Here is a 13763-nt window from a genome sequence, read left to right as displayed (position 1 = left end):
GTTGAAAGAGAGAGCTCAGAAAGGTTAGGTAGCTTCCCCAGAGCTACAAGCAACATGGTAGCAGAGTTAGGCTAGAAAGCCAGACGTAACAAGGCTGAGGCTCCACTGGCCACTATTTACGCCCTACCTCCCCGCGTTTCAGGCCTAGCCTGAGCCACCATCCTGGCCAACTGGCTGACAGGTCTCCCTCCAGCGCTAGACTCTGCCTCTAGTCCCATGACCGATGATATGTCCTGTGATTTTCTTCAGCACAGTACACAGACTTTAAGGAAAGGGCATGAGGCAAAAGTATGCTCTGCCTGAAGCTGGAGTTTAAGTTACATTTTAAGCTCAATGTTCTGTTTGTTCCACAATGTCTACGGTCAGAGCAGCATTTTATAGGATGATAAATTACCCTCGTTTAGCTGAACCCTAGAAGTGCATGTCTGACCATGAAACCCTCCAGTTGCAGCTCTGAAAGGCACCAGGGGGTCCACTTTCCAACCAGAATCATGAGCCAAGAGCATTCATTCCTTGGCCTGACTTCAGCCTTTCCCGGTAGATTTGATCCCATGATTCTACCAGTGAAAGAAATCTTCTACTGTGTAACATCCCTGCCTGACTCTGACGTACAAAGGTGTAATTAGAACAGTGTGGAGCAGGCAGGATGATCCATTTACCTCATCCCTAACATTTAAGTGCTTTCAAAATATGTTTTTAATATCTTAGGTGCACAGGGCCAAATTATCCTCTCAGTTTTTCACATGCATGAGTAAATCCACACAGACTAAACCCCTTGGGCCTTAGGTTCTGCTTAGAAATTCTTTTTTTTTTTTTTTAAAGAAAACAAATATCCCATTAAAACGACAAAGTGTACTCTGCATATTTTTAGGACAATTAGAGTTTAGAATTCCCTCTCCTTCCACCCATGGCTTAAAAAAATAGAAAAATTCTTAACCATTTCCTTACGAAGAACGACATTAAACTGGGACAAATGGAAAGGCTCTCTTGCCTTTTACAGTAATCTTCTCATCTTACATCATCAAAGTACCAACTGATGGATCAGGGCCCTCGATATTGTTTGGGAAGGATCCAGGCTCCACTGTACTGTTGCCAGGTAAATTTTTTAGGTAGACAGTTACTGGTGAACTGAAGGGAAACACTTACTTGAAACAGAAAAGCCAATCTCACAGGAAACAGAGAAACATAAAAGTAAGGATGCTTCCTACCATTTGCTTGATTCAAAAACAGGTCATGCAAATAAAATTATGAAGAAGAGGCTGCCGCAGGCTGGCCACGGCCTCAGCCTGTGGGCAAGAGATACAGACAGACCAAGTGGGAGGGGCTGGAATCAGTCCCAGTCTGAAGGAGACCAGGAGAGGGAGGAGAGTCAACCCCAGCCCCACACGTCGTGCTTCACTGTGTTGGTAAGTTTGTGTTGCTGTTCATACAGCAGCTCTTTGCCCATTAGCAGGTGCTGCTGGGCCACATGTGTGGATAATATTTGCCAAGCCAACATGCAGGTCAAACGTTTTCTTGCAACCAAGCTTGGAGCAACATCTTAGCAGCAGTTGACCTGTCACTGCATGTTCAAAGTCCAAAGACTCCAGGGCTGCCATATTTAAACAGAGAAGTCCATGTAAGACCATCTGCAGCTTGTTTTCCATTCATTACAAAGCATTTCAAAGGATGAAAAGCCAAGCCTCATTCACCCCATGGTTCAGACAGAAATAAGATACGCCCTCAGGAGATACTGACTTGGGAGAGGAGCAAAATCCAGAGATGTCTTGGGAAACGTATCTGTGATGTCTTCGAAACTAACAATTATATTGAAAAATCAAACAAAGAATTCATGACTTCCCAGGAGGGAAAAAAATGTGTTTATTTATTTAAATTAAAAAATATTGTGAAAATTACAAAGTGTTAAATACAAAAGACAATTCTATACAACTCAACAGAATAAGAAGGAAGTATATACATCACTTTTTAATAGGTGCAGAGAGACTTGCACCAAACTTCAGGATTAAGCAATGGAAAATGTGACAAGGCACATGTCCGTCGCAGTGAAATTTCAGAATTCAAGTGATTCCAGGCAAGAGGCCAAACTTAACTTGGCTTCTTTCAACTTAAACAGCCCCCTTTGGCGTAAATCCACACTGAATTTTAAAGTGAACAGAGGGCCTTTTTCCCCCAAACATAAATTTCCTTTAGCTGTATGTCAAAGCGGACTGATAAACCAGCTCCTACACTGTTAACCCTTCCATGGCAACAGTAGTTATTGCTGTGTCTCCAATCCATGCAGAGCATTTTTCTTTAAAAAAAAAAAAAAGTGGCCGGGTGCAGTGGCTCGTGCCTGTAATCCCAGCACTTTGGGAGGCCGAGGTGGGAGGATCATTTAAGGCCAGGAGTTTGAGACCAGCCTGGCCAAAATGGCGAAACCCCATCTCTACTAAAAATCAAAAAATTAGCCAGGCGTGGTGGCAGGCGCCTGTAATCCCAGCTACTCAGGAGGCTGAGGCAGGAGAATCGCTGGAACCCAGGAGGTGGAGGTTGCAGTGAGCCAAGATTGCACCACTGCACTCCAGCCTGGGCAACAGAGCGAGATTCTGTCTTAAAAATAAAAAAAAATAATAAATAAATAATTTTTTTTAAAGTTTTTTTAAATAGATTTAAATTTGACCTTTTACTTCCTCCTTGTCTTTAAGGGCCTAACGGATCTGTGAAACTGTTGACCACATGAATACTTGGAGACATTGGAAGCATTCCTGTGTGTTTTCCTTTAGACTTTGCTTTCCCTTAGCTGGGAGTGTTAACATCACACATTCTCCAGAGAACTTTGCAGAGGAGAATGTGGTGTCTGCCTCTTTCCTTCAGTCCTGGGAAAACTAGAGCAGGGCTGGGTTGGTAGCTTGCCCTGAATTCCCCAGTTATATGTGTTCTGAATCTCCAACTGCTCCTTTAAATCAGCAGATCCTTGTTCAGACTAACCGGCCAAAGGGGAAGCATTTGGTCCAAGCTTCCTCACACCAGGCTGTGGAATATTTATCACAGAGTCCTAAAATCTAAAGACATCCTCCCAACCCCCTGGGGATGGAGATCGTCAGGAGCCTCATGCAGACAGCGAGCTTCTTGATGACATGCCCGGGACCACACAGCAAATGAGTGTCAGGGCTCGGGATCAGGAAGCACGGAACTTGGAGCCCAGCTTTGTGCAATCTCCGCCTGAGTAAGCCCTTCTAGGTCTCAGCTACGTGACGAAATACCACATTATGTCCTCTCCCAACTCAGAAAACTAGGCTGGGAAACTGAGCAGCAGCAGAGCTAACGGCTTGGCCTTGTTCGACCCCACCTTACCCCTTCTAGAAAGATCAGGAAGAGTCTCCTGAACCACCATCGGGAGTGCAGGTTAGATTTTGGGGAAGCTCTTCTGATCCAAAGAACATCATGCCAGCATGTGATGCTGCATGGTCACAGGTCAGAGTTCAAGGTCATAAGTTAGACAAAAGGTCAAAATAGCACATCATCTCTTATAACCCCGGCCAATGTTAACAGGTTTAAAAGTTACTTTTTTTTCTTATAGTGTGCAAATGGGCTGGGTTCAGATCTCCAGCTTTCTCCCATCAAAAATCCCCCTCTAATCCAAAAGAAGCTTGTAACCCACTGTGAAGGAATGCCACAGGTACACAGTAGAGATACTTACAGCCAATCAGATCTAGAAGGACAAAGCTCTAGGCAAAATAGCAAATCACAACTAGTCTCTCAGCGTGTCCTAAGCATTCGGCAGCCCTGGGAACAGGCAGACCCTGCAGGAGCTACCCAGGGCATCCAGTGAGAAAATGGCAAGCATATCATCCCGCCAAATTCTGATCAGAACCCCAACACCCAGGCCCCAAAGTCAGTGTACACGCTGCGCATCTCCGCGGCTTTTTCAGTGGTGGGTGCAAACCACAGGCACCTCCCGGACTCCTTGGAGGTGCTGGTTCCGGCTGAGCCTAGTCCCCCACCCCACCCCGAATCAGGGGTTTACCGAGGGTCTCTTCAAAGTGGCAGCCGCACTGTGAAAGTGAAACCAGACACTTGAAAACTGTCTTTCCTCTCTCTAAGGTTGCTGGCTGATGGAGCCACCGGCAGGGGTCCCGGGGGTGCTAGGAATTCTGATGGATGTTCTCCGAGGACCCTTCGCTGCTCTCGTTGAGGGGCGTCTCCGAGGTCTCCTCCAGCTCATCGTCTGCCCCCTCCTCCTGAATGGTGAGGTGCACGTCCGGGGAGGAGGACTCGGAGCTCACGCTGTCCCCTTCCATGGAGCAGAGGGTGCAGGACAGCGCGGGCGCCACGCTCTCCTGCAGCATGTTCAGCATCAGGGGCACCTGCACCGACCTCAGGCCCGACACCACGGGCAGCGGCTTCATGGCCTCCCCCCAGAGCCGCTCCTCGTCTTTGTACAGCAGCAGGAGGCTGGACTTCTTCTCCCGCCTCTTGGATTTCATGTAGCCCAGCATGATTCCGATCAAGAAAATGCCGTAGAAGGACATGACAACCAGAATGTAGAAGTACTCGTTGCCATTGCCGCTGCCGCCGCCGGCCGCACGGGACTCCAGGGGGCTGCTGGAGGCGGCGGTGCCGGGGTGCGTGCTGTTCAGAGCCTCCATCTTCAGCATTGAGGCTGCCTGCACAGCAGGGGCTGGGGAAAAAGCCGCAGGTTAGAACTCTCCCCCAGGTCCTGGGCACAGGGAGGTGGGGGAGCACGAGGTTTATGGAACTGCAATACCAAAAAAGCTTAAAAGTGCATGAAAGAAATAGCATAAGAGGCTTCGCCAAACAGCTGACAAGAGTGAGCTATGAGGGCTTGGAGTGCACGGGAGAGAAGCCCGGGAAGGTTCACTGGGAAAAGTAAGAAGGACTTTTTTTTTTAGTGTACACATTTGTCCTGTTTGTAGTGAGCAGTATTACTTTGATTTTTTAAAAAAAATCAATGTAAGACAGGAGCATACAGTAAATAGTATCTTTAAAATTGGGAAACGTATTTTAACTGAGCAGAAACAAAGTTTACATTGTGTTTCCAAAACCAAACTATTTTAAATTCAAAACAATGTTTCCTTAGAACAAAGAAAAGCAGAAAGAAAATAAAGGAAAAAAATTCATCTATTAATTGGCAAAAATGTCCCTCTTTCAAATGTTTCTGAAGCAAAGTGTAGCCTTGCTAACTTACCAAGGCTGACAGTTTGTCCCAAGTTTTGAATTCCCAAATCGTCCAGTCCAAGAGGGTTCTTCTGCTCTGTCCGGCTCTGCGCTCTGACAACTCCGCTGCTGCAGTTGAGATATATAGTCAAGAAGTGCATCGTCACGTGCTCTGGGAGGAAAATTTACAACAGAGGTCGATCGTGGCAGAGTGAGCAGTGAACTGAAAGCACTGCAGTTCAACTCCCTGAACTTTGCAGCTGTGAAAAGTGAAAAAGACTGGGAAGTGGGAACTGCTCCTCACGCCCCAGCACCCGTCCAGGGTTTTCAGGTAGCCGTGACGATGAGTGAAAAGAGGAGAAAGGAATGTGCTGTGTTGGAACCGTTACCCCAAAGTCCGCGCTCACTGAAAATTAGCTCATGCTTCGTGCGGCTCCTGGGGAATAACCATTATTGGGCTACAGGTTTTCAGAGGCAGCTGAATCCCATAATCTGGATGAAAGACAGTTGGAAGCAAGTGCGGGATTTACAGTCAAGGAACTGGGGCTTCGGTTTCAGTTCTCCCACTCCTTATGCAAATATGATAAATCCTTCCTTAACCTTTCCGCACCTCACAGTCCTCGTCTGTAAAATCGTTGTGCCTGGGGGGGTCTTCTGCAGGTAGGATTATATAAACCACGTGACCTTTTGAGACCCTTTCAGCTTAACCCTTCTAAGATTGAAGGCTGGCTGGTGTTGCTTAGCCCTCTAAAAGCAGAGATTCTAGCTGCCTTCCACATCAAGGTCACAAACCTATGTTTATAATAATTTTTTTTAAAAGCTCCAACGTTCTTTCCAGTGGTCTGCATTAAGTGGAAACATGTTGTGGTAAAAGATACTATGGGCAGGTTTTGTTCCGTCCTGCCATACACAGCTGCTCCTCCGAAGCCTCATGCAGAGGCTATTGACACGTCTCTTTGCTGTCTCTGGCAGGTCAGGGGAGGAGCAGGACTATTTCAGAGTGCAACTAAGCACAGTTCAAGTTTTTTAAACCTCGGTAGACCCTATGTTTAAATGGCTGCTGTGATCAAAATTGGAAGAGGAATCGCAGGCTTTAATGTCAGTCTCTCTGCTCCCTGTGCTGCTTATTCTGAGGCTTTCATGCTAAGTGGAAAGAAACTGGGAGAGATCCACTCCCTCCAGTTGTCTGTGGCCTGTGGATTGCAGCCAGACTGTCTTGTGGGCCAACTCTAAAGGAAACGTCTCTCATGGTTCTGCTGTAGTCAAACTGACGCATGCAATATCCACCTGACCTGCTTGAACATATATAGCTTAGGCACTGGAATTTTCACTGCTGCTACAGGAACCCCCCTGGGTTTGCACCTGATCCTGATTCTAAGAAGACACCTGGAGGAAGAATAGGAAGATGAACTGAATGCTGCCATTTTTCCCACTTGACTACTCACCTGTGTTCATCCATAAATCCCCAGCTGGCACTGGAGGTACCAACCATCGACCACTCCAGCATCACGATCATCCATACAGTGGAACTGTGCTCACACCAGTAAAGATACCCTCACCATTGTGTTAATACGTAAAACCCTCCATAGCTACCTCAGCCATGGTAGACTTGGTCTTTTCAACAGGTGTCCATCATAAACACTAGAACACTTCCATCTATATCTAAGCCTACACTGGAATGTCTGGGACACTAGAACAAGACGGGCCCAAGAAAGAGATGCCTGTTGATTGTTGACCCTGGTATTGTTTATTGTATACCTTAGGACATACGAGATTGGTCATCATCCAGGGATTGTCCAACACCAAAGACTGGAAGCTTTGAGTAGGCAGAAAGGAGGTGGGGATAGGAGTTACCAGATTCAAGGAGCAGGAAGTACAAAGCCTGGTGCCAGGAAGCCAAACAGAGGCTGAAGTTTTAAACATAATAAATCCCCAAACCTGAGCCAACAGTCCCAAGGGAATACAACCAAGAAAACAGATGAGTGTGGGGAAACATCGAGAATGAATTCCAAAGGACAAAGCAAGTCAGAGCCAAAGGAAGAGCAGGACTAATTGCAGGCGTCAGGGAAGGAACAGCCCAGAAGAAATTCTGGGGTGCCTGCTTGGAGTCCCTGCTGCCCCGATTCCCACATACTTCCTGCATGGATATTTCTACTAGAGTTAAATGAGGCCAACTGCAGTATCTTATTTCAGTAATCCCAATGCTTGAAGAGGCTGAGGTGGATGAATCACTTGAACCCAGGTGTTTGAGACCAGCGTGGGCAACACAGTGAGACCCCATCTCTACAAAAAAATACAAAAATTAACTAGGCCTGGTGGCGAGTGCCTGTAGTCCCAGCTACTTGGGAGGCTGGGGTGGGAGGATCACTTGAGACCAGGAGTTCAAGGCTGCAGTGAGGTCTGAACATGCCACTACACTCCAGCCTGGGTGACAGAGCGAGATCTCTAAATAAATAGAATAGAATAGAATAGAATAGAATAGAATAGAATAGAATAGAACAGAACAGAATAAAATAGTTCAATGAAATGATGCAAAGAAAGCACCATGTCTGGCCAAATGCACATGCTCAGTGCCTGCTTTTAGTTGTCATTGTTAGGAGTACACTGTTGCTCCCAAGGGCTTCAGGTTGCCTCCTGTCATGTGTGTGCCCATCTCCAGACTTTTAACTCCAGACTTTTTATCACTGCTCCTTCCCCTGTCTGTCACTCCCAGGAATGGAATTTAAGAGAAGGGAATTCCAACTTCAAAACGCATAGCTCAATCTTCTTCCCAGCCCTCACTCATGACAGGGATTGCGAGAATGATGGCACTGAATAATGGCATAAAGAATGAGGGAGAGAGGGTACGTCTAGAAAGTGCACTCTGTCGGGAGAGGATGGGACTGCACAAGAATTATTAATTATATCTACCCCGGGCCTCAGTTTTAGGAGACAGCAATGTTAAAGAAATAAATCAATTTCGGCTAGCATTTCCATTTCCTGAACAGTGTCTTTTCAGGGGCAAACATATCTAATTCTGATGAAGTCCAATTTATTTTAAATGTTTTTGGTTGTGCTGTTTGAATCCTATCAAAGAAATATTTGCTTAACCCAGTCATGAGGATTTTCTCCTGTTTTGCTTCTAGAAGTTTTATGGTTTCAGCCTTACATTTAGGTCTATGATACATTTCAAGTTAATTTTAGTCTACAATGTAACATACGGGTCAAGGATTTTTGGGAGGGGTTGTTTGTTTTTGTTTTGCCTATGGATGTCCAATTGCTCCAGCATCATTTGTTGAAAAGACTCCTTTTCCTGTTTAAAATTATCTTGGAAACTTTGTTGAAAATCAATTAACCTTATATAAGCAGGTCTATTTCTTAACTCTTCATTCTGTTCCTTTGATCTATCTGTCTATCTTTGCATCGATATTATTCTGTTTTGATAAATCCATTTTAAACTTGTATTTTAAATGAGTCTAAGATACACTGCAGTTCAAATCTAGCTTAGTGTCTATCATGTACCAAGTACACATAAGTCCTGTGAGGTCAGGTATTATTACAACCATTTCATAGATAAGGAAACTGAAAGTCAAAGAGTCAAAGAGGCAAAGTTGCTCCAGGTCAAATCACTAGCAGTACAGTCAGTACTTGACCCCAGATCTATGCAACTCCAAAACCCATTCTTTTTCCACTACCTTTTGTCTCATTGAATGGAAAACAAAAAGAAACTGAGAAAGAGTAGGAAGTGAAAGACGGACATTTTTCCAACTTCTTTTGAGTCTTCATAAAACTTTTTTTTTAAAAAAAAATGTGAATTCTGACATAACTAGATACTCATACATAAATACACACGTGGAACTACAAGTTGTCTTTTTCTGAATTCATATTATTTTAAGTACTGGAGGCTGCACCAACCTCAGCATGTTCTAGAAGTTATCAGTGAAGCAGTAATACTCTTACCCTATACCTATGTTGTCCATAGTACAGTAGTTTCTCTGCCTACATATGCAGCCTGATATGGTTTGGCTCTGTGTCCCCACCCAAATCTCACCTCGAATTGTAATCCCCATGTGTCAAGGGTGGGACCAGGTGGAGGTAATTGAATCATGGGGGCTGTTTCCCCCATGCTGCTCTCATGATAGTGACTGAGTCTCACGAGACCTGATGGTTTTATAAGAGTCTGGCATTTCCTTTGCTTGCACGCACTCCATCCTGCCACCCTGTAAAGAAGGTACCTGCTTCTCCTTTGCCTTCCGCCATGACTGTAAGTTTCCTGAGGCCTTCCCAGCAATACAGAACTGTGAGTCAGTGAAACCTCTTTCCTTTATGAATTACCCAATCTCAGGTGTGTCTTTATTAGCGATGTGAGAACAGACCAACATAAGCCTGTTCTGGTCTTCTTGTTTTAATGTGGGTTTTTTTGTTTGTTTGTTTGTTTGTTTTTTCCTATTTGATCCTGACACACACTTTCTCTAGAGCTTTGAGTACTTTCATTTCCTGGTAACGTCATTTTTACCAGATGACCCAGGAGTCCCTGGCCACACATCTCTGAAATTATGTTAACAGCTTCTGTGACTAAACAAAGTCTATGCTGGGATAACAGCATGGCTGTGAATCTCATCGGATTAAACGTAAGTCTGGAGTCCAGAAATCTGACCCCGCTCAGCCTTGCTGATGCTACGTGACTGGCTGGGTTGCATAATTGCTCTGTGTTTCAGTTTTAGCCACCCTCAGGCATGTCAAAAGTAGCATCATTAATTGTCTCAGGATCCTGAGAAATCTCCCATAATCCACTGGGCTGTCCCCCTCCTGAGCAGACCAGGCTTTGGGTCTGGCAGAATATTGCAAAATGAAATCCTCAGTGCCCACCACTGGTTTTGCTTTTCCCAGAAATTCTGTCTGAAAAGTTCTGTCTGGGAACTCGAGCAGTGGATCATCCCTTCTAATGCCCTGAGTCACCCTCCCTGGACACATACTTTTTAGCATTCCTAGCACTAGAAATAAAACAGGGCTGGATATCTGACAGGTCCTTAGTAAGGTCCCCAGGCCCTCCCTGTAACACCAGCTATGCTGTGGAGGATGTGGCTATCAGCAGGTCCTGCTTAGATATCACCCAAAGGGGGTTAAGAGGGAAGAACCAGAACTCCTAAAATTAACAGTGAAGTTGGTATTAATTCACCTTTGTTATGTATTATTCAAGCATTTTTAACCTGATATTTATTTAACAAATACTTGCATAGTACCTAAAAGTGCCTCAGGAATTGCTGTAAGTACTTTGCAAAGTTTATCTTATTTAATTCTCATAAAAAGCCCTTGAGATAGGCGCTGTTATTATCCCCATTATACAATAAGGAAACTGAAGCAGAGAATGCTGGAGCAGCCTGCCCCAGATCACACAGCTAGTACATGGCAGAGCTGGCATTGGAACCCAGAGCTGAAAAAAGAGAAGGGAAAGAAAAAAAAGAGAGAAGAAAAACATTGCCTCTGCCTCTATAGACCTTACCATTGGTGAGGGAGGCAGACAAGAATCCCAAAATTGTATGTGTAAAGTTGCAAGAATGACAAATATTGCAAAAGAGAGAGGATGCTAGGAAAGTTAATATTAAGGGGATTGAATTCCTTAGAGAAATCAGGGAGGACCCCCTAGAGGAAGTGATCCTTGAGTTGGGATCTGAAGATTGAGCAGGAATTAGCCCAGATGAAGTGAGAAGGTAAGAGAATTCTGGCCAACGGTAATCTGTGGAAAGATCCTTCGGAGGAAAGTGGGGAGGGAAGAGAGACGGCAAGAATGAGGAACTAAAAAGTCTATGGGGACTCTGTCAAGGAACAAAAAGGAACCTGGTAGAAGATGCAGCAGGAGAGGCCAGCATGGGCCAGAAATGTGCCACCTGGGAGCATGAGGACAGGAGACCAAGGAAGTAAAAGATAGATTCCTGCTTTGAAGAGCTCAAGTACCAACTGGGGAGACAACCCCAAGGTCTGGGGCGAGTGTGTGATCATTCAGGACTGACTGAATGCATGATCGCTGAGCACATGCAAAGAACAAACTAAGAGCATACATGCCTGTGCACAGTTAGCACCAAGGAAACCAGAGTGAGGAGTTGACTGACTTAATGAGTGTGTTTGTGAATAACCGTGGGAACACAGACTTTGCTTCCAAGATTCTTATCAAGAGTTCCAGACAGGCCAGGCGCGGTGGCCCACGCCTATAATCCCAGCACTTTGGGAGTCCGAGGTGGGCGGATCACGAGGTCAGGAGATCGAGACCATCCTGACTAATACGGTGAAACCCCATCTCTACTTAAAAAATGCAAAAAAATTAGCCGGGTGTAGTGGCAGGTGCCTGTAGTCCCAGCTACTCGGGAGGCTGAGGCAGGAGAATGGCGTGAACCTGGGAGGCGGAGCTTGCAGTGAGCGGAGATCGCACCACTGCACTCCAGCCTGGGCCACAGAGTGAGATTCGGTCTCAAAAAAAAAAATAAAAAATAAAAAAAAAGAGTTCCAGACAATTAAACTAAAGCTCTTGAATGTATCTCAACCACATTTCTCAAGAGCTATCAGTGGTGTGCTTAGAGTAATTCCTGAAACTTTGACAAGGTGACACAGAACTCCCAGAAGCAATAAGACAAATCAACATGTCAGTGAGTGTAGTTTTAAAAGATGGGCTTAAAAGTACGCAGATGGCAAATCCAAGTGTCAGGAACTCAGATCAGATGATGGTACAGCATATAGTTTAAGGGCACAGGCTCTGTGGTCAGGCTGCCTAGGCCTGTCTTGGTTCTTCCTACTAGCTGTGTGACCATGGGCACATTTCTTAACCTCTGTGTGCCTCTCTTAAAGAGGCATAAGAGTATCTATCTCATAAGGTTGTTGTGAGGAAGAAATAGAATTATCCACTATTGCACCTTCTGTTTAGACTGAGCGCCAAGACAAAAATACAAAAGGTTTGAGCCCCTTTCCCACATCAAGAGTGTTTTTTAAAAATTAAAAGTAGAGGATTTTTAAGAAAGAGTCATTGATGTTTTCTCTTCCCCTTCCTGGGGAAGATGTGGGGAATGGGCTGCTTTCTTCTCAAGTTAAGGGAAGTGAGGGGGCACTTCACAGAGATCACTTGAGAGTCTCAGTGGTCTCTGTGGCCTGTAACCTGCTGGACACAGAGGACTGGGATCAGAACCACACCTAGAAAAATTTGAAGGGCAAGAAACCATGTCTGGCCAGAACTCTGGGGAGAGCTTGCTGAGTTAGGAATGCCCATGCTCCCAGGATTTTTTTTTTTCCTTTGGGGCGGGGTAGGGAGGGTGGGTGTCTTTTGTTTTTTGTTTTTTGTTTTTTTTGAGATGGAGTTTTGCTCTCGTTGTCCAGGCTGGAGTGCAATGGCACAATCTCGGCTCACTGCAACCTCCACCTCCTGGGTTCAAGCGATTCTCCTGCCTCAGCCTTCAGAGTGACTGGGATTACAGGCACCTGCCACCACACCCGGCTAATTTTTGTATTTTTAGTAGAGACGGAGTTTCACCATGTTGGTCAGGCTGGTCTCGAACTCCTGCCCGCCTTGGCCTCCCAAAGTGCTGGGATTACACGCGTGAGCCACTGCGCCCAGCCATTCCCAGGGCTTTTAAAGGAAAAGACAGGAGAGTGTTTCCTATAGGCCAGTGGCAGGCGATGCAGGAATGCAGGAGGGAGACACAGACCTGGGCTGCATGTTGGTTGGTTCCTGCCCAAGGCAGCCAGGAGCGGGGTGGGAAGTCATGGCCCGGCCCACCAATGACTTCCAGACTACCCAAGGCCCAAGCAGTGGGAGAAAGAAGAGAAGCAGGCTTCACTCTAAATAAACTTGAGAAGTTACGACCCTCCCATAGGCCTGGACATACAAATTACTGTACTGAGGCTATTCAGGGAGACTAGAGAAACCAGGGGGGTTTTCTTACTTAAGAGTAACTAGAAAAGTTGTGAGTCTGCCCCAGATTTTCATCACAGGGCAGGGGACTAGCTGGCCCTAGAGAATGAGTCTGAGGAAGTACTGGGACTCAGAGATAAGGTGGCTTTAGGATGACACCCTGTAAGCCCTGCTTGTTTATCGTAACAAATGCGTATGTAAAAGCTTGGAACTGTGCCAAGCACACAGCCAGTGTTCAGTTTTCACCAGTATTAAACAATGTTTTAAAAATGCAAAAACACAATATTCGGGAGGACAGGAGACCAAGGAGGCAGAAGATAAGTCCCCGCCTTAAAGAGGGATGATCTAGCTTAAATTTAGGTTTAGGACCAAAAGTGACTATTTGCTATTTTATTCCCAGCAACTGGAATGGTACTTGGCCTATAGCAGAACTTCCAAAAAAGATCCGTTGACTGAATAACAGAGAGAATGTGCTAAACACTCATTATAGACTTTTTAATTTAACTTTTAATTTCACAAAAGCCCAATGTGGGTGATTATGAACAGAATTTTGTGAGTGTGGAGAATGAGGCCAGAAAAGTAACTTGTCCAACTTGTCCTGGTCACACAGCAGGACGAAGCAAAACTGGAATAGACCATCCCACCTCCTGTTGAAATCATGCCAGACACATACTCCATTTCTAGATGCATGATGCTCAGCTGCTAGCCACTTCCTCTGGCCCCAACTAAT

General features: G+C 45.4%; 1 protein-coding gene across 1 annotated transcript; it reads right to left on the bottom strand.

Annotated features, from left to right (window-relative positions):
• Nucleotides 1–1828: 1828 nt before the first annotated feature.
• KCNE4 (potassium voltage-gated channel subfamily E regulatory subunit 4) lies at nucleotides 1829–5558 on the bottom strand. Its single transcript, XM_001134664.7, has 2 exons — nucleotides 5189–5558; nucleotides 1829–4660 (listed from the first exon to the last, which is right to left on the bottom strand). Exons 1-2 carry the CDS (start codon nucleotides 5316–5318, stop codon nucleotides 4125–4127), a joined length of 666 nt encoding a protein of 221 aa, XP_001134664.3. The 5' UTR covers nucleotides 5319–5558; the 3' UTR covers nucleotides 1829–4124.
• Nucleotides 5559–13763: the final 8205 nt, after the last annotated feature.

Source organism: Pan troglodytes, chromosome 13 (assembly GCF_028858775.2).
Source record: "Pan troglodytes isolate AG18354 chromosome 13, NHGRI_mPanTro3-v2.0_pri, whole genome shotgun sequence".
NCBI classification, from domain to species: Eukaryota; Metazoa; Chordata; class Mammalia; order Primates; family Hominidae; genus Pan; species Pan troglodytes.
Note: the sequence above shows the minus strand (reverse complement) of the source record. Positions and strands in the feature narration are given on the sequence as shown.